Source organism: Mobula hypostoma, chromosome 29 (assembly GCF_963921235.1).
Source record: "Mobula hypostoma chromosome 29, sMobHyp1.1, whole genome shotgun sequence".
Taxonomy (NCBI): Eukaryota; Metazoa; Chordata; class Chondrichthyes; order Myliobatiformes; family Myliobatidae; genus Mobula; species Mobula hypostoma.
Window position 1 is genome coordinate 6,213,956 of NC_086125.1, and position 25,018 is coordinate 6,238,973.

The window sequence follows — 25,018 nt, forward strand, 5'->3', positions numbered from 1 at the left end:
ATCAACTATAATAGAATAGTACTTGCCACTAGCCTCTGAGTAACAAGCTTGCAAATCTTGTGGTATCTGTGGTATAGATTTACACTTTTCTGATACCATTTGCTGTGAGGAGTCGCCATGGTGTCGATTAATGCCGAGCATTAGGCTCTCTGAGTACCACGCAGGTGAGGGTAGAGATTAATGCTCACAGGCAGCTTATTTTTTTTTAATGACATTTTTATACAAATTAGAACATACTTATGGCATTAAGATAAGTTTGAGAATTACATTTTACAACACATTGAATTTTCAAATCTTATTTTGCGGAAATTCCACTTCTACAACTCCCAAATAATCGGGTATTTAGCTATAGCTGGTGTACAGTTAAAATCTCAGTCATGTGTCATTAAATGTACAGCAGTTTTTACAGTGACAGTAATGTGCAAAAAGATGATTGCTTGTGGTGGAGCAGCACGACTGCACGTGCAAGTTCCAGTTATCAGTAATAGGCATTCTAAAGGTTATGCTGTAATTACAATCACTGCCAAAATAACAGTTTCTTTCTTTAAGAACAACAAGTTAATTTAACTATTAATTAGGAACAAACATTGACCACAGTTCTGGTCGTATTCCCAGGATTAAGTAGCACTATCCATTGTTTATGCATTTAAACCCATTTAATCCTTTGAGCCTTAGTTTAATGAATCATTAAAACAGTACCTTTGATAGTGCAACGGATTTCTTCATTAACAGTGGGGTAACAATTTAGAAAATACTCAAATCAAGTAACTTTCTAACTTGGTGACCCGAGTCTGAATTTAACCTGGAGTGAAGCCAGTAGAACATTTAACATAGAAACATAGAAAACTTACAGCACAATACAGGCCCTTCGGCCCACAAAGCTGTGCCGAACATGTCCTTACCTTAGAAATTATCTAGTGTTACCCATAAGCCCTCTATTTTTCTGAGTTCTGTGTACCTGTCCAAGAGTCTCTTAAAAGACTCTATCGTTTCCGCCTCCAACACCGTCGCCGGCTGCCCATTCCACACACTCACCACTCTCTGCGTAAAAAACTTACTGCTGACATCTCCTCTGTACCTACTTCCAAGCACCTTAAAACTGTGCTCTCTCATGCTAGCCATTTCAGCCCTGGGAAAAAGCCTCAGACTATTCACATGATCAATGCCTCTCATCATCTTATACACCTCTATCAGGTCACCTCCCATCCTCCGTCACTTCAAGGTAAGAAGGCCAAGTTCACTCAGCCTATTCTATAAGGCGTGCTCCCCAATCCAGGCAACATCCTTGTAAATCTCCTCTGCATTCTTTCTATGGTTTCCACAATAAGTGATGTAAGTCATCCGTACAATCCCCAAGATCTTTTTCCGTAGTGAATACTGAAGCAAAGTACCTTTGCTGTCTCCTCCGGTTCCATACACAATTTTCCACTATCACACTTGATTGGTCCTATTCTCTCACGCCTTATCCTCTTGCTTTTCACATACTTGTAGAATGCCTTGGAGTTTTCCTTAATCCTGTCCGCCAAGGCCTTCTCGTGGCCCCTTCTGGTTCTCCTAATTTCTTTCTTAAGCTTTCTACACCACGGTTCCTGTACCCTACCATCCTTGCCCTGTCTCATTGGAATGTACCTATGCAGAACTCCACGCAAATATCCCCAGAACATCTGTCTCATTTCTTCCGTATATTTCCCTGAGAACATCTGTTCTCAATTTATGCTTCCAAATTCTTGCCTGATAGCCTCATATTTCCCCTTATTCCAATTAAACACTTTGTCTGTTCCTATCCCTCTCCAATGTAATGGTAAAGGAGCTAGAATTGTGATCACTATCTCCAAAATGCTCTCCCACTGAGAGATCTGACAGCTGACCAGGTTCATTTCCCAATACCAGATCAAGTACAGCCTCTCCTCTTGTAGGCTTATCTACATATGGTGTCAAGAAACCTTCCTGAACACACCTAACAAACTCCACCCCACCTAAACCCCTTGCTCGAGGGCCATGCTAGTTGATATTTGGGAAATTAAAATCTCCCACCATGACAACCCTGGTATTACACCTTTCCAGAATCTATCTCCCTATCTGCCCCTCTGTTCCTGTAACTATTGGGTGGTCTATGAAAAATACCCAGTAGAGTTATTGACCCCTTCCTGTTCCTAACTTCCACCCACAGAGACCCCTCCATGTCTTCCTCCTTTTCTGCAGCCGTAACACTATCTCTGACCAACAGTGCCACGCCCCCACCTCTTTTGCCTCCCTCCCTGTCCTTTCTGAAACATCTAAAGCCTGGCACTTGAAGTAATCATTCTTGCTTCTGAGCCATCCATGTCTCTGGAATGGCTACAACATCATTGCTCCAACTACTGATCCACACTCTAAGCTTCTCTGCTTTGTTCCTAATACTCCTTGCATTAAAATAGACACATCTCAAACCATCAGTCTGAACGTGTCCCTTCTCTATCACCTGCCTATCCTCCCTCTTGCACTGTCTCCAAGCTTTCTCTATTTATCAACCAACTGTCTCTTCCTTCATCTCTTCAGTTTGGTTCCCACCCCCAGCAATCCTAGTTTAAACTCACCCCAATAGCCTTAGCAATGTCCCCGCCAGGATATTGGTCCCACCCCCCCCACCCCAGGATTTATGTGCAACCTGTCCTTTTTGTTCAGGTCACTCTTGCCCCAAAAGAGGTCCCAATGGTCTAGAAATCTGAATCCCTGCCTCTTGCTCCAATCCCTCAGCCACGCATTTATCCTCCACCTCACTCTATTCCTGTACTCACTGGCACGTGGTACAGGCAGTAATCCTGAGATGACTACCTTTGTGGTCTTGCTTCTCAACTTCCTAACTCCCTGTAGTCTGGTTTCAGGACCTCCTCCCTTTTCCTGCCAATGTCCTTGGTACTAATATGTACCACGACCTCTGGCTGTTCTTCTTCCCACTTCAGGATATCGTGGATGCGATCAGAAACATCCCGGACCCCAGCACCTAGGAGGCAAACTACCATCCTTGCTTCTCTCCTGCATCCACAGAATCGCCTGTCTGACCCCCTAACTATAGAGGCCCCTGTCACTGCTGCCATACTCTTCCTTTCCCTACAGAGTCTGAGCCACAGGGCCAGACTCTGCCAGAGGCGTGGCCACTGTTACTTCCCCCAGGTAGGCCATCTGCCCCCGCAACAGTACTCAAGCAGGAGTACTTATTGTCAAGGGGTACAGCCACAGGGGTGCTTTCTAGTTCTGACTCCTGTCCTTCCCTCTCCTGACTGTTACCCACTTCTCTGTCTCCCCAGGCCCTGATGTGATTACCTGCCTATAGCTCCTTTCTATCACCTCCTCGCTCTCCCTGACCAGACAAAGGTCATTGAGCTGCATCTCCAGATCTCCAGTTCCCTAGTTCCCTAACACGGTCCCTAAGGAGTTACAGCTCGACACACCTGTTGCAGATTTGGCCGTCCGGGAGGCTGGAAGTCTCTGGAACTTCCCACGTTGGACACCGAGCATAGAACACTGGCCTCACACACTTTCTTCCTGTCTATATTCTACACAGATAACCTACCTCGCCTCGACCCATCATTGCTGAAGCCGCATTGAGCCAAAGCCTTTCTACTCTGTCGCACGCTCTATAAGGTGCCTGCTTTTAAACTCTTCTCACTGTTCTCACTGGGGCTGACGTCCATGCGCTTGCTCAGTCGTGCCCCGATGAAACCGCTGAAAAAATAGCACTTGTTCAACATTTGCTTGCTCATTAATTGTGTGATGAGAGAAATTGGTTTAAATGCCAAAAAAAAACATTTTAAAAGAGCATTTCCTTCACTGCCCTACCCTGATGCACACATTTGCGGTTTGGAGGGAAACTGTTGCATAAGCTCATGGCCTTGCTACATTGGGGAAATAGTAGTTTTCGCTCACACCTGTTTACACTACACTTTCCTGTGTACATGTTTACATTTTCCCCCTCTGTAGTGAACAAGTCAGCCAAATGAGTGACTGCTGGTCTCCTATCAATGCAGCTCCTTGTGACAGTGTCGTACCAGTTTAATGGATTTCAGTGGAGTATTGAAATAGAAGTGATGTTTAATGGAATGTTTTGAATGTGTAAGTAGACAATAAACTCCATTGTCTGATGCTCTGATGATTTTCAGTCTGATGGAAGGAAAACCTACTACCAGAAAGTGTCTGTTGATGATGAAACTTTGACAATCAATGACTGTGTGGCAGTCAGCCCAGATGACCCCACCAAGCCCCTTTACTTAGCAAGGTTGGTATTTTTTTTTAATTATAGGATTTTGTAACAAACCCAGAATGACAACTGAGGACACTGGGTTTTCGCAAACCTTTGGTTTCTTGTCCCATGTGTTCATCATGCTAATACTTTCACGTCTGTGCTCAGAAGTTTATATTTGAGGTAACACAAAGCACTTTGGGAACTCAGCAGGTCAACCAGAATCCTGATGGGGAAATAGATGGTCAGCGTTCTAGGTCGAGACCCTTCATCTGCTGTCCAGAGCTTTCTAAAAATTCACAATGTAGCCGTTCCAGAGAATGGGTGGGGTTCAATTTTATTGCATTTGCAGAGCTGGAGTCCCCTATGAGGTTCACTGAAATGTTAGAAGATGATTACACATTAGTCTTTTAAGCTGTCCTCCAGTTCCTGTGGGTTGATTTTACACTGATGTTATTGATTTGACAAGAAATGCACTGTATTCAGATTTCCTGATGACCGGCTGGCCTGTGATCAGATGACAGGTTAGCTTTTTTGGCACATGTATCATCCATGTTGTTTCGATGTTCCAAAAAATTATAATTGAGCACCTTTTGAAATGAGATTGGTTCAGGTAAATAATGATATTTTTACAATTTTCTACAGAATTACATCAATGTGGGAAGATGTTGGTGGGAAGATGTTCCATGCAAATTGGTTTTGCCGTGGCACAGATACGGTGCTAGGTGAGACCTCAGATCCACTTGAGCTCTTTCTAGTGGATGAGTGCGAAGACATGCAGTTATCTTACGTAGACAGCAAAGTTAAAGTTATCCACAAGGCTGCCTCAGAAAACTGGGCATTAGAGGTGAGGAAACTGAAAATGAAAACCAAATCATTAGCTTTCTGTCTAAGTGATTACATGGAGCCAAATTAGATGTACAGCTTGAGTTCTATAAATTGCAAATTGTTTTTATGCTTAAGTATGGTTCTACAATGTCTTTGAGGCTGGCTTTTCAAACTTTGCTCATGTAATTTCCAATTACCTATGTACTTATGTCACCCAAGGTACTATTAGGCTGTTTCAAGTGGTACTTGATTTACTTCCTGCTTTTTAAAAATCTTTTCTTTTTTATATTGGACATCTTAAAGCCTTCAGATTAATCAATCTGTTATTTCTGTACTTGGATGCTTTTGATATCATCAATGGAAAAAAAAGACACAGTTCATAATCTTTCTTTCTTGGCCTTGCAGTGTCTTAGCTAGTAGACTGTAAAGCATAACTTGCCAAAAAAGTAAGGAAAGATTATCCTGGAACTTCCTTTTACTAGAATGGTACTGATTTTTAAAATTACCATTTATATTAGGTTATCTTAGTGCTTTGCATTATAGACTGTATTACATGTAAGAAAATAGAAAAAATATTACTTGGCAAGTTCTCCATAATAGCATGTGAAAATATACAAAACTAGATTTTTTTTTTCAAATCCTGGACACAACACTACTAGTGCTCTTCAAAATAGTGCTGTAGAATATTTTTGGGTTCACATGAGAAACCAGCCCAAGCCTTGGTTTACCATCACTCTACAAGAACAAATTGTAACACTCCCACTGGGTGCCAGCCGTTGTTTTTGTGGTTAATTCTCTAGACTGGTAATTGAACTCTTGACATTCTGGCTTGGAGGCAAAAGTGTGACATATTATAGTAATTGGTGAGGAATGGGTATCTGCCTCGCCCTTCTCACTACCTCTTTAACTGAACTTCAGAAATATAATTTATTATTTAATACAGGTGCATGATTTAATTCATCTATTGATCCCCAAAAATGGTGCGGTTAAAGAAATCCTGCAACAAAATTTTACTAAGAAATGACTTAATTGACAAACTAGAGTTTAAACAACTTGGAGCACAGAATAACATTGAGCACTGCCACCTTCAGTGTTAGTCTTTTGCAGGTATAAGTACTAAGTGACATTTAGTACCCTCTGAAGTGGGAAATTCATTCTTGTACATCCTAGGGTGGAATAGATATTGATTTTGAACTGAAAATGGTTGAAGATGATGGAAAGACCTACTTCTACCAGATGTGGTATGATCCAGAATATTCACGATTCCAAATTCCTCCTAGCTTTGAATCAACAGAGGAGAATAAGTACAAGTAAGTAAAGTGAGACTTACAATTCTGCAGTCACTTTCATTGTGTCTAAAAATGCTCTCCAACTCTGCATCCTTTTGAAGTGTAATGGCCGCTCTTGTAATGCAAGATATTTGCATGCTGTAAGCTTGCAGGGACAGCAATCTAGTGATGACTGATCTTCAATTTCAGTGTTAATTAGAAATAAATACAGACCCAAGATATTAGTTGATCAAATGCTCCCACCCTAGCCTCCCCTATTTCTTTAAAATGGAACCATGGGGCTGTTCTGTGGTCACCTGACAATAGGAGGACGCATTTAATGTATTATTCAAAGAATAGTGGTTCCAACAGTGCAGCACTCCTCAGAACTACAGTACTGTGCAAAAGTTTTTGGCATATATAGCTAGGGTACCCAGGACTTGCACAGTACTGTATATTGGTTAAAAGGAGGTTGGAAAACAGAAATAAGAGGACTTAGCTATATATTAGCATAGTAGTATTAAGTTTTATTTGGTAACTGTAAAGAGCGAATATACTGTGTAAAAGTCTAAGGCACCCTAGCCATTTATGTGCCCAAGACTTATGCACAGTACTGTATATTTAAACATTCAGCTCAATTTCAGTTCTCAAGTCTGTCTTGAAACTTGGATCCACATTTTTAAGTCAGGAAAATTGTTCTTTTGCGGTTTTGAGGAGACCCTTCATTAGTAACCATATTTTTTCTTAAACTCTGCTCTTTAAGCTGAAATCATATGGTCCTTTCCAATCCCTGAAATGCTTTTAGGGCGCAAGTGCATGTTAGAATTAGCATGTTGGAAGCTAATTCTCCAAAACTAGTTGTACTGAAAAGGAAGAGAAACTGATTAAGGATATGTCATACCAATAGCTTTAAAGACAAGAGTTTATGAAATAAAGTTTTTTTTCTAAATCCATTTATGGGTTCATTGAGATCAGCAGTGTTGGTGAATATACGAAAACATCTGGAGTTGAACATATTCTGAAATAAGAACATGGTTGATCTGATGTTTGGCCTCAAATTGACATTTGTGCTAGTTTCCTATCTGATTCCCACTGTAGTCCAAAAACATAATCTCATTCTTAAATTTAACTGATTTCTTCTTGCTTCCATAGTCTTCTGAAATTAGAGGCTTCCAAAGATTCACCATAGTTAGAGTGAAGAAATATCTCTTCATCACAGCCTTTAAAGGCGAACCCTTTACCTTGAGATTATTTCCCCTTATTCAAAGCATGATCCCAGTCTGTTCATCCATTGTTAGATAACCTATTAATCCTTAAAAATTCATTCTAGTGAACCTTCGGTGCATTTCTTTCAAGGCAAATACATCTTTCTTAAATTACACAAAACTGTAAGTATTCCTAGTGCAGCCTCATTAAGCTCTATGTAGTTGCAGCAGTATTTCCCTGTTTATGTACTTCACTCCCCTTGCAGGAAAGCCCAGTATCCCTTTTGCTTTCCAGATTGATTGCTATACCTGTATGCTGTGTTTGTTCTCATGCAAGAATTCTGAAGGGTTCTTGAAATGTCTGCTTCTTTACCTGGATTTCATCTACACAGTGATTGGGCATTACTTAGCCAAGTGGCTCAAAATACTTCAATTCCCAGCAGTGACCTTGTTAAATCCTTAAATGGCTCGATTTCCTTTCTTTAAATCACTCTCTTGATTGTCTCGAGGTTTCTTTTACCACTCAAATCAAAATATGGTCAGAGTGGAAGCTTCACAATTGTTTATTGTTACTCTAGATCCAAAGCAACTTAAAATAGCCCAATAAACAAAAAAAACATAATAAATATAAAAGCAGTCCTATAAAACACAATGTACAGGTGACTTCAGTTCAGGTTATTTGACAAAAGAATATTGAAGTCTTGATGTGACAGTCCAGGATTAATTATCAAATAAATAATACAATACAACTCCTGACTCTGTTTTTGTATGAATGGTTTATACCTCCTGAATTTGTGCACTTGTCTTCTGTATGATAAGATTATTTCCAATTCTAACTCGTGCTCGTTATAGCAATGTGGCACAGAAGGCTCACCACTTCCATGCTGAACTTTTGCCCGTCTACATTGATCCCATTTGCCTGCTTAAGTACCTTGCTTGAATCCAGATACCAATCAATGCATATTTTAATAAAAGACAACTCTCAGATCCCCCTTAAAGCCCTTCCTCGGCCCTGTCGTTGAGGTGGAAAAGATAACTTTGATCAAGTATTTTGCGTAAGATTGTACTAGCATTAGATGGAGATACTAAAATTTCTTTTAAGATGTACTACTGATTGCAAATATTTTGTAATGCAGATTTTTAAATTGATTACTATTATACTTTTTTTAAACTGTGTTCTTCTGGGGCATGGGGTGCTTAGATTCTGTGACAGCTGTGCTCGGTTAGCTGAAATCAGACAGCGAGAAATGCCACGGGTGCTGGAACCACTAGAGGTAAAGGACGATTCAAAGGTTTTCTACTCATTGGCTTCTAAGAATGGAACGCAATATAAAGTTGGAGATGGTGTTTACCTTCTGCAAGATGCATTCTCATTCAGGTAATATACTAACTATATCTGGTTCCACTTCATACTTTTTGATACCTACTCTCTCTTTTCTCTTCACCCTATTCCTACTGCCCATTTGCTTGTCCTTATATGTCAGCTATCACCTTTCAGCCCATGACTCTAAATCTCCCCATTCCTTTTCCCCACATGGTTCCACCTGGCATCTACCACCTTTGCCCCTTCCTCTCACCTCCCTTTTATACTGGCTATGTACCCTTTACTGGCTTTATACTAATGTAGGGTTTCAATGTGAAACCCTCCCTTTGCACAGACCACAATTCCTGCTTAGCCTGCTGAATTCCTCCAGCTGGTTTGGATTTTTCTTCAGATTCCAGCATCTGCAATACTTTGTGTCTCTAATGTATTTCCTTTCTCCAGTACTTATTTGATGTTAGGTGCTATAGACATGTATTCTAATCGTACTCTTAACACTATACAACTGGACTACCTCAGTGGTGGGAAGTTCACATCAAATGATAAATTTAGTACTTCTGACCAATTAATCTGGAAGCAGTTAGTGATTTTAATTTGTGGATCAAAACTTTGTATTTTTAAAGAAACTAAAATGATTAATTGGAGTGACCAAGTAAATACATGTTTTAGTATTGCGTGATTTGGGGTTAGATTAATAATTTGTTTTTTTTTATTGAGATACAACATGGAATCGGTCTTTCCAGCCCATCGAGACACGCTACCCAGCAACTCCCAATTAAACCCTAGCCTAATGCTGGGACAGTTTACAATAGCCAATTAACCTACCATCCGTTATATTGTGGGAGGAAACCCCGAGAGTCATGGAGAGGACGTACACACTCTTTACAGGCAGCGGTGGGTTTGAACCCGGTCCAATTACTATAAAGCGTTTGTGCTAGCCACTATGCTACCATGCCACCCCAAATTTTAATTTGATTTGGAGATCGTTTTGAAATATTTAAATTTCTAATAAACTGCATTTAACCAATGTCTGCATTGCCCTCTGTATTTTAATGTTCCATTCTGCCATCCTCATGGTTTCTCACTGATTAGCATGTTCTTATGTCCTCAGGTAACTCTTATTACTTGGTAGACTAAAATACTTGTATTATGAAAAATATATTCTTAAGGGACATAATTTCTTTGACATTATGAAGTTTATAACTAAGAAGTTTTCTACCAAGTGGATCTTTTTCAATGATTAGCAGTTAAATCCATACACATTCATATTATGGATGATACTTCCTCTGTCGGGTTTCTCATGATTCTTTATTATTCTACCATTTTAATTTGCAACCCTGAGGTAATTTTTTTCTCTGGTTTTCTATGCTATCACACATTTCTTTTGTATCCTTTCATTTTTTGTCTCAGTTAAGTTCTAACTTGTCATGAAAAATCAGTAATACAAAGTGATTCTGTCCATAGACGCTGTGTGGCCTACTGAGTTTTCTTGTCCATTTCTGTTTTCATGTTGATTTGTTATTTTATTTAGAGATACGGGATGAGCCTTTCTGGCTGTTCAAGCCACGCCACCCGGCATCTCTAGTTTGACTCCAACCTAATTACAGGACAATTTACAATGACCAGTTAACCTGCCTAGTACGGCTTTGGACTGTGGGAGGAAACTGGAGCCTCCGCAGGTGGGGGGAAGGGGGGGATTGGAGGATGCTGGGATTAAACTCCATCCCGAGGTGTGATAGCATTGTGCCGACTGCTACACTACCACGGCACCCCTGCAAACAATAGTTATCCCAAGTATGTGTACGCAAACATTCACCATTCTTAGTCATAGTCTTGAAAATGCATTTGTACAGATAAATTTTATCAATATCTTGTTGCAGTGTTCTAATAGAGAGCACTGTGCTTGTACTGCTTAACCTTGTGACTTCAAAACACATCAATGCTTAAGTTTCAGTGGAAGTAGTGTGCCTAGCCAATATCGTTATCAAGAAATGTGTTAATATTTTTAGATTATGGGGCATATTAATGATGTGTTGAGTGCAATGTATTAAATACCTTTATTTGTGGGGGGGGGGGGGTTTGTTATGTGGGAGGTCCATGCCCCACCCTGCATGAATAACAAGACCAAAGCGTACAAACAAGCGAGCATGACCAAGGAAGGAATTTCATACACAAATCAGTTTCTCCCCGTTCTTTGTCTCCATTAATGGTTCATCTGTAATAACTATCCATTATGGGTGTCTTGTCTTCAGTGTTAAACCATCCAGTCCTGGCAAGCGACCAATAAAAAAAGATGATGTGGATGAGGACCTTTACCCTGAGTACTATCGCAAGTCATCTGATTATATCAAAGGCAGCAACCTTGATATTCCCGAACCATTCCGAATTGGCCGCATTCAAGAAATCTTCTGTCTCAAGCGTAGCAACGGAAAGCCCAATGAAGCAGATATTAAGCTACGAATCAATAAATTCTATAGGTGAGTAGAACTCCTCGATACCAGCCTGCAGCAAGTAATTCCGTTTGCATTCTCTGTTCGTTTTGTTAACTAATCAATCAGTTTCATAAGGCCGTGAGACTAAGGAGCAGAACTGGGCCATTTGCCCATCGAGTCTACTCTGCCACTCAGTCATGGCTGGTTTTTATTTAGAGATACAGCACAGTAACAGGCTTTACAGTCCAACGAGCCCACTGTTAGGGACTTAGTCAGTATGCCTGCAAGAAAATTAATCTCAGGGTTGTATATGGTGATGTTATTGTACTTTGAAAGTAAATTTACTTTGAACTTTGCATTTCTTGGAGAGTTAGGGTGCATTGATTGATGGTTTTTCTTACAGAGCTGAGAACACACACAAGGGCCTTAAAGCTAGTTACCACACTGATATCAACCTGTTATACTGGAGTGATGAACAAGTTACTGTGGACTTCAAAGATATCCAAGGACGTTGTACTGTAGAATATGGTGAAGATCTCTCTATGTCCATTCAGGAATACTGTGCTGGAGGCCCAGACAGATTCTATTTCTTAGAAGTAAGATCTATTAGAAAATATTTTGATTAGATATATAATCCATTTTTTAATGGTTGTCGATACGGGTGGCAGGAAAACAATACAAATAACGCTGGAATCTTTGAAAATAACGTTCCTTATGTCAAATTGATCTTTGTACTCTGTTGGATTCCATAATTCAGAATTACCCATAAGTACTAAAACAAAACCTGCTTTCTGGTATTGCTTCATTCCCATTGTGTTGTATCCTCATCTTATTTTAGCAACTGCTTGGCTTTCACATATGAGACAAACTGAAGTTTGGTTGCCTTTCAAAATAAAACCCACTGCTGCTGTTCCAGTAACTTTAAAGATATGTTGGTTAAGGAATAAATGATCACCTTTTTTGTTACTTAATTGATGCTGGTGAGGATTTGTGAAGAGATTGCCTTGCACCTTTCCAACATTTTAACAGTGAATACATTTCAGAACTACTGGATTGGCTGTAAAGTGCCTTGAGATATCCAGAGATCTGACTAGGTGCTAATTATAAATAAGTTGTCTCTGTAATCAATTTGCATAGATGCTGAATGCTGATCATCTAAAAGATGCCTGGTATGTGAAAAATGGTTACACAGGTTGTGCTAATAACTCCCTTCATATCACTGCATTCAACACAATGCAAATCCACTTCTAGATGTTCATAGTATACCATCTCCCATTACTATGTATCATGGTGTATTTTAGACAAAGTTCTATTTTCTGGTCAACATCATATCATCTTGTGCTAAATTGGTGTCCATTTTAGGTAGACATGGATACCAAACCAATACAGCTAAAAAGATGCTTCTGAAAATCTACTCACTTTGGGTCCTCAAAACATCTACTTGTCGTTAATTCACAGGCCTACAATGCAAAGACGAAATCCTTTGAAGATCCCCCAAACCATGCCCGCAGCTCAGCCAACAAAGGCAAGGGTAAAGGGAAAGGCAAAGGTAAGGTGTTTGGAGCTTGCTGGTCATTTGCAATGTTACTGATTAGTGACTTTACAAATGTAATCTTGCAGGTTGATGCACTTCCATCAGTACTGTGAAAAGTTTAAAATAAAACACGAAACAAGTTTTATGTCGCAGTGTAAGTGTGTAGGGGCAAAGACCAGGAGAGATTAAATGATACAAATGGTGGTGATTACGCTGTTTGAAAGAATTTGATAAAAGTTGTTTGGAGGAAGTGTAAATCTGAAGAGGAGAGTATTAGAATGATGGGTGATACTGGAATGGCTGATTAAATTTTATTTATTGCTGAATCCCTAATCCACATCTGGATGATAATGTGGTAAATTAGATTGGCAGTTGCAGATGATACCTAGATTAAGGGTGTAGTGGGCAGCTGGGAAGGCTTTCAAAGCTTTCAGCAGGATCTGGACCGGATTGAAAAATGGCAGATTGAATTTAATGCAGACAAGTGTGAGGTGTTGTACTTTGGGAGGACAAATCAGGGTAGAACTTGCACAGTGAATGGTAGGGCATTGAGGAGTGCATTAAAACAAAGGGATCTGGGGATATTGGAGTATCGTGTGCAATTCTGGTCACCTACCTACAGGAAAGAGATCAATAAGATTGAAAGAGTGCAGAGAAAATTTACAAGGATGTTGGGACGTGAGGATCTGAGTTATCGGGAAAGGTTGAATAGATTAGGATAGAATAGATTCCATGAAGCATAGGAGAATGAGGGAAGATTTGATAGAGGTATGAAAAATTGAGGTGTTTCATGGACAAAAATTGAATGCAAATGGACTTTTTTTCACTGAGGTTGGGTGAGACTCGAACTAGAGGTCATAGGTTAAGGCGGAAGGTGAAATATTTAAGAGGGAGCTTCTTCACTCGGGGTGGTGAGAGTGTGGAATGAGCTGCCCGCAGAAGTGTAGGATGCTGGTTCAGTTGGAACATTTAAGGTAAGTTAGGTTAAGTGTATGGATGGTAGGGGTATGGAGGGCTGTGGATGGGACTAGGCAGAATATTCAGCACTAGATCAGCTGAAGGCCCTCTTCTGTGCAGTTGTGCTGTATGACTCAAGGACGTGATATGCAAAATTGGAATACCAGTTGCTGTTACTCAAGTTTGTGCTTAACTTTCTTGGAAAAGTTGAGGGAGGCCAAAGGAACAAGTCGAGAGTTAAAGTGATAGACAACTGGAAGCTTGTGTTTGCTTTGCAAACTGAACACAGGTGTTCTACAGAAGTAACTCTCATCTGCATTTGCTTTTCCTAATGCAAGGGAAAACATCAGAACAGGGTTTATTATCACCAGCATGTGACGTGAAATTTGTTAACTTAGCAGCAGCAGTTCAATGCAATTTATTAGTATTGACTACACTGACTTAAACTGGGATGGACAGTTTTGGTCATGGTGGTGGGAAGGGAGGAAATTTAAGAATAAATGTTACATTTTGTGTGGGAAGGTACAATGAGGAGGAGGAAGGTGGAAGGGTAGGGTGATGAGGAAATGAATGACTGGACCAGAATGCCATAGATAAAGCATTCTCTATGGAATGATAATGGGAGAGGAAGATGATCTAACGAGAAATTACACATTTGACCTAAGTTTTTCCAGCATTTTCTAATTTTATTTCAAACTTCAACTTTAATTTTGCTTATTTGCCTGATTTCTAGTTTGTGCAGAGACTTCAATTGGGAATCAAGTTTAGAATGTCAAGTTTATTTCTTTCTGTGCTGCTGACTAATCCTGGGTGTTAGTTTTGGTGTGATGGTTGGACTTTATACCTATAGTGCACAATGGCAAGAGATCAACCCGGCTAATTACTGCTTTTGGTTTTGTGGAGATTGAAGACATTGCAATTGCCTGTGTTCAATATCCCTATAATTAAATAATCTGACATATCTTCAGTACAAGTTCACATTTTGGGAATAGTGATTTGGTTGAAGTAACAATAAATGTGAATGATTCATGATGGATTGTAGAGAGGGGTAAGTCATCTTGTACTGATTGGACTCAGAAATCCGGGATAATTAAGGTTGCATCTGTAGGATTTTATCAAAAGCAGCTGATTACTTCTGTTTGTTTACAGGCAAAGGAAAGGCAAAATCTACAACAGAATCTGAACAAACTGAACCAGAAGTTATAGACAACAAATTTGAGAAACTTCGCAGCCTTGATGTTTTCTCAGGCTGTGGTGGGCTGTCCGAAGGATTCCATCAGGCAGGTTCGTTTAGCAAGGATGAAGTGAACTAACCCCATGTCTCTTGATTCCCTTAATATCAAAAGGCTAATCAAATTTCTATTCGGCAGGTATGTAATCACCACAGTTATCTAAGTAGTGAAATTCCAAAGTTGACTGCCCTCTTGGTGAGGACATTTTTTTTTACCTCAACCCTGATTGGCCTAAACACTCTGTTGCAACTTTGATCCCTGGTTTTAGACATCTCAACCAGAAGAAAGGCCAACAAAAATCTACCTTCCCAAGTTCCATAAGAATTTTTTTACACTTTATTGAGATTGTCTCTCATTCTCCTAATCTTGAGAATACAAGGGTTACCCTTAGTCAACTGTGTCTGTCTTTGTATGACAAATACACCATCCAGAAATCAGTCTGTTGAACTTTGGGTGCATTTTATATATTCCAAGTTTATTTTTCTTTCTAAGGCCAACCAAACCTATGTACACAGTATTTCCAGATGTGGTCATATCATGGTTTTATATAATTGGAGCAAGATGTCTGTTCTTGTAATCATCCAGCAAAAAAGCCAACACACTTTTTCTATTCCTAATTACTTGATGTACTTGGTCACTTATTTTGTATACTTCAGTCACATCATTTTTTTTTAAACTTTTGTTTAACCACATTATATTCCATTCTTCACACTCTTACCTATATTCACTTCTTTGTATTCTAATTGCACAGCACACTGCTGCCCAGTTTTAGATTGTAAATCTTAGTAGACCTGATAATTTGTAAAGCACCCTACCCCACACACTTGGATACTGAATACAGGATTTAGAATAACTCAACCTGGAAATTAACATTGCTGAAGCCAATCAATGTATATGTGAACTTTTGCAGTTCAGCTCTTAAGTTACTGTGTGTAGAGTAAGTAAATGGCCACTTCATGTGCACTGATGTTCTTTAATCATAAAATATAGCATGAAAATAATTGTCCTATGTGCACAGGTCTGTCAGAAACCCTTTGGGCCATTGAGATGTGGGATCCAGCAGCCCAAGCCTTCCGCTTGAACAATCCTGGTGCAACCGTCTTCACTGAGGACTGCAACGTTCTCTTGAAACTTGTCATGGCTGGGGAGAAGACCAACTCACTGGGACAGAAACTGCCACAAAAGGGCGATGTGGAATTGCTTTGTGGTGGCCCTCCGTGCCAGGGCTTTAGTGGAATGAATCGCTTCAATTCTCGCACATACTCTAAATTCAAGAATTCCCTTGTAGTCTCTTATCTCAGGTCAGTGTACTAGTTGATGGACCTATGTATATCTAATGGAATGTTTGTTTCAGTAATCTCCATTATTCATTGATTAACCAGTCAAGCAGATTAATGTAAATCATGGGTCAGTAGACAGCACTCCTAGCAGAATCAGAAGTTGGGTTGGGGTCCCATTGTCCAGGCTCTTGACTTGTACAGTGCTGAGTTATTCCACTGATGGAAGCGTTGCTTTTCTGATGACACAATAAAGCTGAGACTCCCCTCTGATCTCCAGGGATCCCACTGCACAATGTCTGTTGGCTAATATCTATTCCTTGCACTTCTGGCTGATATAATTTGCTGTTTGTTTGAAAATGCTGAGGAAATTGTTATACAGGTATTACACAATCACATTTTTAAAAAATTTATTAGATCCTGGGATCTCTTCAAAGGGGCAATAGGAATTACTTTTTATTAATTACAGAATGATGCATCTTATTTTGGTATATAAATCAATTGCAAGTTTTGGGCTATGTTTCTGAGGTCATAAATTATTTAAAGGATCAATTGGGAAAGTGTTTGCAAGGAACTGACTTCTAAGGCTCTTTTTCAACCTGTACTCTGTTCTGGAAAGCTACAATGACTGGAGTATTAGTTGGATCAGATTTGATTTTGTAAAAAGAAAACTTGGATGGTTGACTGTATTCTTCTTATTTAATACGTTGTTGGAGATATTATTGTCATCTTAGTTTCCCCAGAGTGCAACCACTTCTGATAAAAAGAACTTGCTTGTTTTTGCCTAATTTTCAGAAATGGAAGCTAAGAGCTGACATATTTCCTTTCATTCTCCTTGGGTGATTACTGAGGTGGTTTACTTTCAGACTTGTTTCTTATACTCAACTTTTAAAATCGCATTTATTTTTGCATCTTACAGCTATTGTGACTATTACCGGCCCAGGTTTTTCCTTCTGGAAAATGTGAGGAACTTTGTATCATTCAAGCGCTCCATGGTTTTGAAGCTAACTCTACGGTGTCTTGTGCGAATGGGCTACCAGTGCACGTTTGGTGTGCTGCAGGTGAGCTTCTCTTTTTCTGCCTATGTACTAGCAGAATGTTTTTTTTACAGAACCCATCCATACCCAGTAAGTTAAATATGATGTTTCCCAGTGTGAGACTGTTAAATTACTGATTTTGTATTTCTGAAATTCCCTTGCATGTACTGGACTAAAAAAAGTGAATTGAAAACATATGTTCTTGAATTATTCGGGTATTTGTCACCGAGTAAGATGATCTATTTGATCTGGTGTGCTGTTTGACAAGGATTCCTATCACTGTGGTTATTGCACTTTCCTGTTGAGCTGCACTTCCACAGCCCAGTGTTGCTCCTTCATTGGCAAGCCTAGAAAATAGCAAGAGGCTTCTTGTCTGGCCAATGTTATGAGTATTTTCTAACACAAAATCAATAATTCTAATTCTAATTTTGGATACCATCTCTTCATGTGCACATTTGCCCATTGTGGTCAAGTGCTCTGGGACTGTGGGATCAAACCACATGCTAACAATTTAAATTAAATACAGTGGATTCCAGTTAATCAGTGCTGTGCTTATTTGGAACAGGAGACTGTTGCCAAACAAGGTCTAACTGGCATCAGTTGCGAGTGTTTATGTTATAAAGCAGAGCAGTGATTTTTGTCAATAATAGTTGGCAAGAGATCAACAGCAAGACAGTTCAGAACTGCTTTGCTCACTGCAGTTTCTAGTGGTCAGGCTTCGAGGAGTTTCAAGAATTGGCTGGGAGTGAAATAGAAATGATTTTACTACAAGTTAGGAATTTCAAATTTGAAGGTATCAACAGTCATCTTGAATGTTACAGTGAAAATCAATATCTAGAGGATACAGTCATTGATAACATTATATGAAGGCAGCCCATTATCGACACTGGATGTGTGTTGATTTTGTTCATTGTGTATATTGGATGAATTGCTCCATTGACAACTATCAGGAACTTGTACAGAGTTTTATAGTACTGTAATGCTATTGGTGTTTGTTCTGTATTTCATTTACATACAAATTTATTACTCAGTTTGTCTTTTTTTTATACCTTTTTATCTATTTCCATGAAACTTTGGCTAAATGGACCAAAATGTACTGGTTCCAATGTGTCCCAATTAACGGGAATCCACTGTACACTAAAATAACTTTGTGACTTAATCACAATGTCACTGCGTCCATGAGACAACCAGATTGCTGTAAAATCCCACATTCATCAGTGCCTTAGGCTACGTCCACACTACGCCGGATAATTTTGAAAACGAAGCCTTTTCTCTTCATTTTGACTCTCTGTCCACACTAAAATGGCGTTTTCATCCCCCGAAAATGGAGATTTTCAGAAACGGTCTCCAGAATGAATAAATCTGAAAATGCCTCATGTCTGTTGCCGTGTGTACAGGGTAACCGGAGCTTTTTAAGACCGCTGTCATGACGTGCCAGAACAGATGGCGGCAGCCCAGCATTTCATTGTTTTCTTCTTCTTATTATTATTACTACTTTATTGTCGCCAAACAATTGATACTAGAGCTTACAATCATCACAGCGATATTTGATTCTGTGCTTCGCAGAACCTAACAACTTCAGAACAGACGGCAATGAGACTGAAGCCAGAAGAGTTAGAAGTGTACTCACCAAATACTTTGACCCATAGCTTACTGAATAAATAAGTATTCTCACTTTGCCCTGTTTTCTGTCCTTGCTTGTATGAAGGTGGTTTACCTATTTATGCAAGTACTTTGACGATAGATGTGTAACAGCCTAATGTAACATTGTATGGAAATACGATAACACTGGTACAGACATGTTTTATATATTTAACAAGGTGCTTTATTAATGCAACAGAGTTAGTCAGTTTTTCAATGTTCGTCATCAGCCGGGTCATACTGTCCGTGAACTCCCTGTTGGTTGCCTCCATACGCTCCAGTATTTGTTTTTTTTTTAGTTTTAAGTCCTCCTGCACGAGAGCCATGAGCAATTCCTTTTAAGTTTTTCTACTCTGTAACTGGACAAATGCGCACCAAGTATACTGTTTCCTCTTTGCTTGTTTTCTGTGTGTCCTGTGCATGCCCAGTAGGAGGAGATTCGCCCAAATAGCCGTCTAATGTGGACAGTGATATTTTGAAAAACGCTTTGTGTGGACGCCTGTCATTTTTACTCGAAACCAGCGTCTTCAAAATTATCTGGCGTAGTGTGGACTAGCCTTAGTAAAGGAAATCTGACATTCTTGGCTGGTCTGACCCATTAATGTGCTTGATTTTTAATTGCCTTTGAAATGACCCAACAAGCTAATTAACTCCATGGCAATTAGGGATGGACAATAAATTCTGTCATCCTGTGAATGAATGTACAGGGGCTCCTCGGGTTACAAATGAGGTATGAAAACTGTCTTAACACACATTCTCCCATACACTTTTAAAGCATTTTTCAAGCCAGTGATAAAATGTTTCAGGTGATCATTAATGACTGGAAGCAGTACATGTTCCATTCGCTTAATTATGGGTAACAATAATAATTATTAATTGATTTTAATATGAATTGTAGTAAGTACTTTAGAATGAGTTGTTGCTCACTATATAAAAAAATACAGAAAGATCAGATTACAGACTGCTGAATCCTTGGATAACCTGGGGGCTGTCTAATCCTTGAGATGCTTAAAAGTGGGGATCTTACCCAGGTCTATGTTTACAGACCCTGCCTGTCCTTGTTATTCTGAGTAGTTCTTTTTATATTGTGTAGCAGCTTGACTCCTGTGGAATAGGAGGGTGTGGGTTAATCTCCTCTCTGAATACAATTGTTGAAGCTCGGTGATGCTGAGCGTTTTAGAAGTTCTCAATAATTAAACTGCTTCTCTTTGACCTCTCCCTAATGTTTTTTATTTGATCAGGCTGGTCAGTATGGAGTTGCCCAGACCCGTCGGAGAGCTATTGTTCTGGCCGCTGCCCCTGGAGAAAAGCTGCCACTCTTCCCAGAACCTTTGCATGTATTTGCTCCAAGAGCCTGCCAGCTCAGTGTTGCAGTGGATGATAAGAAGTTTGTCAGCAACATTACCAGGTAAAATCATGTCATCTCTAAAGAGACATCTTGTTTCACATCTCTTTAATCCATGCACCTCCTACCTGCTCACCCATGGGTCATGGTTCATCAACTGCTCAATGGAATTCTTATTGAATGTGATGAGCTTTCTTACCTATCCGGTAAGGCTGTGAATTCCAGACCCCCCATAATTCTCTGAACGAGATGATTTTTTTCTGTTTCTTCTATAGACGATATTAATCTATGGCCTTGGTTATTGACACCTCTTTAGGCTCTTGTGATCTTACATACATCCATTTAATCTTCCTTATAGTTGTTTCTATTCCAAAGTAGTCATATCCAATTTAGTTAACCTTTCTGTATAACTAAACTTCTCCAGCCCTGACCACATCCTCTGTACTCTCTAATATGTACTCTGCTGAATCTTTGTTCATTTGGCCATTACTGTTCCCCTCTCAAAGATGCTGCTACTTACTCTTAAATTACCTTTAGTGGTACTCTTCTTTTATTTACTACTCCAACAAGCCAATTTTTATTCATCTTGATGGTGAACATTAAAGGCAGTTCAACTGCACTTAGTTAGGTGCGACTTATCAATGCACACTTTTTCAGTAGGGGGTTAACTGGCAGACATAAAAAAGCAAGGGCAAACGTGTTCTGCTTTTCAATAAGATGGTTGTTCTGATCTTTGGCATCAACACTACTTCTTACACAGTGCCCACAAACCCCGAATTCACTATAGTTTAAAAATCTCAGGCTTGAATACATTTAATATCTGAGATTTAACCTTAGGTTTTCATCCCCTCTCACCACTACCCATCGGTGTAAATAACTCTTATGCTATTAACCCACCTCAATTTCTTTTCATAAGATAACCTTGCATTCTTCCAACCTGCTGACTCTTTTAGCCTTGAACCAGACAGGATAACTTCACTCAACATCACTTGCCTTCATCACTTAATTGTTCCCACAACCTATTGTCTCACTTTCAAGGAGTCTTCATCTCGTGTTCTTGACAGTTATTGCTTATTACTTATTTTGTTTCTCCTTTTTTTTTTGCACATTGTTTGTTGTCAGCCCTGTTGGGTTCATGAATTCTATTGTGTTTCTTGTATTTACTGTGATTGCCAGCAAGAAAATTAATCACTCAGGGTGGTATATGATGACCTACAGTGCATGTACAAATCACAGTGGCTTTTTTGACACTGATCAAACAGAAAAGAGTTGTGTCAGTGAAAACAGATCTCTACAAAGTGATTTAAATTAATTACAAATATAAAGCACAAAATAATTGCATAAGTATTCACCCCTCTTTGTCAGTATTTAGCAGCAATTATAGTCTTGAGTCTGTGTGGATGGGTCTCTAACAGCCTTACACATCTGGACACTGCAATTTTTCCCCATTCTTTTACAAAACTGCTCAAGCTCTGTCAGATTGCAGGGGGATCGTGAATAAACAGTCCTTACAAATCCAGCCAGAAATTTGCAATGGGATTTTGGTTTGAACTCTGACTCAGCCACTTCAGGACAATAACTTTATTGTTTTTAAAACCTCTGTAGCTTTGGCTTTATGCTTGGGGTCAGTCTTGCTGGAAAACAAATCCTCCAAGTCACAGTTCTCTTGAAGGCTCCATCAGATTTTTCCTGTAACTTGCAGCATTCATTTTACCCTCTACCTTCACAAGCCTTCCAGGGCCTGCTGTAGTGAAGCATCTCCACAGTATGATGCAGCCATCACCATGCATCACAGGAGTGGTGTGTTTTTGATGATGTGTGGTGTTTGGCTTATGCAAAACATAGCATTTAGTCTGATGGCTAAAAAGCTCAATTTCGGTTTCATCAGACCATGGAACATTCTTCCAGCTGACCTCAGAGTCTCCCACATGCCTTGCAACAAACCAACCGAGATTTCATGTGAGTTTTTTCAACAGCAGCTTTGTCTTTACCACTCTCCCATAAACCTGTGTCTGGTGAAGCACCTGAGCAACAATTGTATGTGTAGTCTCTCCCATCTTAGCCATTGAATCCTGTAACTCCAAAGTTATCGGTGGTGGCCTCCCTCACTAGTCACCTTCTTGCATGGACACTCGGTTTTTGAGGATGGCCTGCTCTAGGCAGATCTACAGCTGTGCCATGTTCTTTTCATTTCTTGATGATGGATTTAACTGTACTCCAAGGGATATTCAGTGACTTGGAAATGTTCTAGTGTTCAGCTCCTGACTTGTGCTTTTCAATAACCTTTTCACGAAGTTGCTTGGAGTGTTCTTTTGACTTCACGCCAGGATACTGACTCACCAGCAGTTGGATCGTGCAGATCCTGGTGTATTTTTACTACAATCAATTGAAACACCTTGACAGCACACAGGTGATCTCCATTTAACTAATTATGTGACTTACACTTCAACACGAAGAGTCTTTTTCTGTTGATCAGTCTCAAAAAAAGCCAAATTAAATCCACAGTGATTCAGTGTTGTAATATATTAAAACATAAAAACTTCCAGTGGGGTGGTGAGTACTTATTATAGGCACTGTGCAAACTAAGATAATTTACTTTGAACTTTAAAAAAGGAAATGTAATCTTTTAGAAAATGCAATATATTTGAACAACTTCCATTCTGCAAATATGTAGCATCACATTATTACCTCCTGGAACTCCTATTGTACGATTCACTGTCTCTTGGCTGAAGATGATTGACCTTGGGTGCTAGTTGCACCTGAGATCTTGTGATTTAAAGGGTCCAGTACCAGGCCATATGATGCAGATACCAAATGAACTGTGGGAGCTTTATCTAATATTATAGCTGATGTGAAATGACATTAGAAATTAATCTTTCACAGGACAAAGTCTGCTCCATACAGAACCATCACTGTAAGAGATACTATGTCTGATCTGCCTGAAATTCGCAATGGGGCATCAGCGTTGGAAATCTCGTACAATGGAGAACCACAGTCCTGGTTTCAGCGGCAGATTCGGGGCACACAATACCAGCCCATTCTGCGGGACCATATCTGTAAGGTAGGAGGGCTTTATACAATCTCAGCAGTTTCCTGCAGGATTAGTATCACTTACAGAAGCTTACAATCTTTGTTGGCCAGGCACAAGTTGGAAGTGAAGTCTGGGCCAACAGCTAAAATCAATTCAGCTTTGTTTATCTCCAGATTTGTCATCATCTTCAGTCTTTACCAGTGTGACTAACTCACAAACATTTTGTGTAACTGTAACTTGCACTGTTGCCTTCAAGACTGAAGGTGTGGTTTCAGTTTTAATTTTTGAGCACAAATACAGGCTAATGTCCTGGTGCAATGTTGAGGGAGTTCTTTTTGGATAAAAAGTCAGAGTCCATGGTGCTAATATTTATTTGTCAACTATAAAATATTATCTGATGACTATTACATTTGTAGGGAGCTCTGAGTGCAAACTAGCTGCTGTATTTGTCATTACACATTAATGAAGTTTCAAATGTCTTTCCTTGAATGCAAAGAGTATTCTGAAAGATGCTGTAGAAATATTGGTCTGTCTTTAATATATATTTTTCATATTTGTATATTCACACAATTATGAAGCCAAGTAATTCTCTGGCTTCAGTGACTTAAGTCATTTCTCATGCCAAATTTCTGAAGGCCTCTCCTATCACTATATGTAAACTGTTCGGATTATTCTTTCTTTCTTCACCACCACCACCCACTCCCCAACCTAATCCCCATTTTTCCCCCTCCCCCTCTACAGGATATGAGTGCCTTGGTTGCAGGCAGAATGCGTCACATTCCCCTTGCCCCAGGGTCTGACTGGCGTGACCTTCCAAATATTGAGGTGCGGCTCTCCGATGGCACCATGACGAAAAAGCTGAGGTACACTCATCGTGACAAGAAGAACGGACATAGCAGCACAGGTGCTGTACGTGGAGTTTGCTCTTGCGCAGAAGGTTAGTGGAGAAAGTACTTCATGGAGATGGTTGTTTCCATATACATTTGTGTACCTTTGTACAGTACCGCTTTAACAAAAAAAGGAATAAGAGGTGACAAATCAACCAGCCTAGCAAGGATCAAAATCCCTAAAGGTGCCCAGACAAGATAACAAACACAAAGAAGAGGGTTATGATGCTTACTTTCAAATCTATGTACCATATTTGGAATATTAAATTCATAGCTCCATGATTCAAGAAGGATGGCAAGAACCTGGGAAGGGTGCAGAGATTTTATAGAATGAGATTGTTGTGTGGAGATACAAGGATCATTATTGAGCAGTGTTAGGGGAAGATTTGGTAGCTGTAAATCTTGAGGGGTTTTAATGGGAGTAATCCTATTTTCCTTTTTGGTGAAGATAAGGATGAATGTTTGACAAAGCAAAGTTTGCAGTAGAATAAAATGAATAGACACTGAGGGTCCTGTTCCCAAAATTGAGGGACTGAAAGAGTTAAATTTCCATAGCTCTGAAATACTGGCTGAGAATGAGTTGTGAAGAGGTCGAGTTGGCTCAGGCTACAGATTATTGGAGAAAGTATTCCATTGGTGGAGAAATGGGAAAGAAAAGAACTGAATACCACGATTTTAAAAAAACTATACATCTATTTCATCAAATATAATTAAAATTTGTATACCAAGCCAAAGAATTAATTGCTAGTAGCAGTAAAGTGTTAAATTTGGTAAAGAGATGGGTTCTTCAGTAGAAAACGTGTC

General features: G+C 39.6%; 1 protein-coding gene across 1 annotated transcript in view; it reads left to right on the top strand.

Annotated features, from left to right (window-relative positions):
* The window catches only part of dnmt1 (DNA (cytosine-5-)-methyltransferase 1), a 75,067-nt gene that overhangs the window by 43,395 nt on the left and 6,654 nt on the right, over positions 1 to 25,018 (top strand). Inside the window, exons 18-30 of the mRNA XM_063035879.1 lie at positions 4,140 to 4,255; positions 4,865 to 5,066; positions 6,218 to 6,357; positions 8,722 to 8,898; positions 11,094 to 11,318; positions 11,677 to 11,869; positions 12,732 to 12,822; positions 14,914 to 15,048; positions 16,015 to 16,297; positions 17,193 to 17,334; positions 20,193 to 20,359; positions 23,180 to 23,357; positions 24,069 to 24,264. Coding sequence (XP_062891949.1) covers positions 4,140 to 4,255; positions 4,865 to 5,066; positions 6,218 to 6,357; positions 8,722 to 8,898; positions 11,094 to 11,318; positions 11,677 to 11,869; positions 12,732 to 12,822; positions 14,914 to 15,048; positions 16,015 to 16,297; positions 17,193 to 17,334; positions 20,193 to 20,359; positions 23,180 to 23,357; positions 24,069 to 24,264 — 2,245 coding nt within the window. The remainder of the gene's footprint in view (positions 1 to 4,139; positions 4,256 to 4,864; positions 5,067 to 6,217; positions 6,358 to 8,721; positions 8,899 to 11,093; positions 11,319 to 11,676; positions 11,870 to 12,731; positions 12,823 to 14,913; positions 15,049 to 16,014; positions 16,298 to 17,192; positions 17,335 to 20,192; positions 20,360 to 23,179; positions 23,358 to 24,068; positions 24,265 to 25,018) is intronic.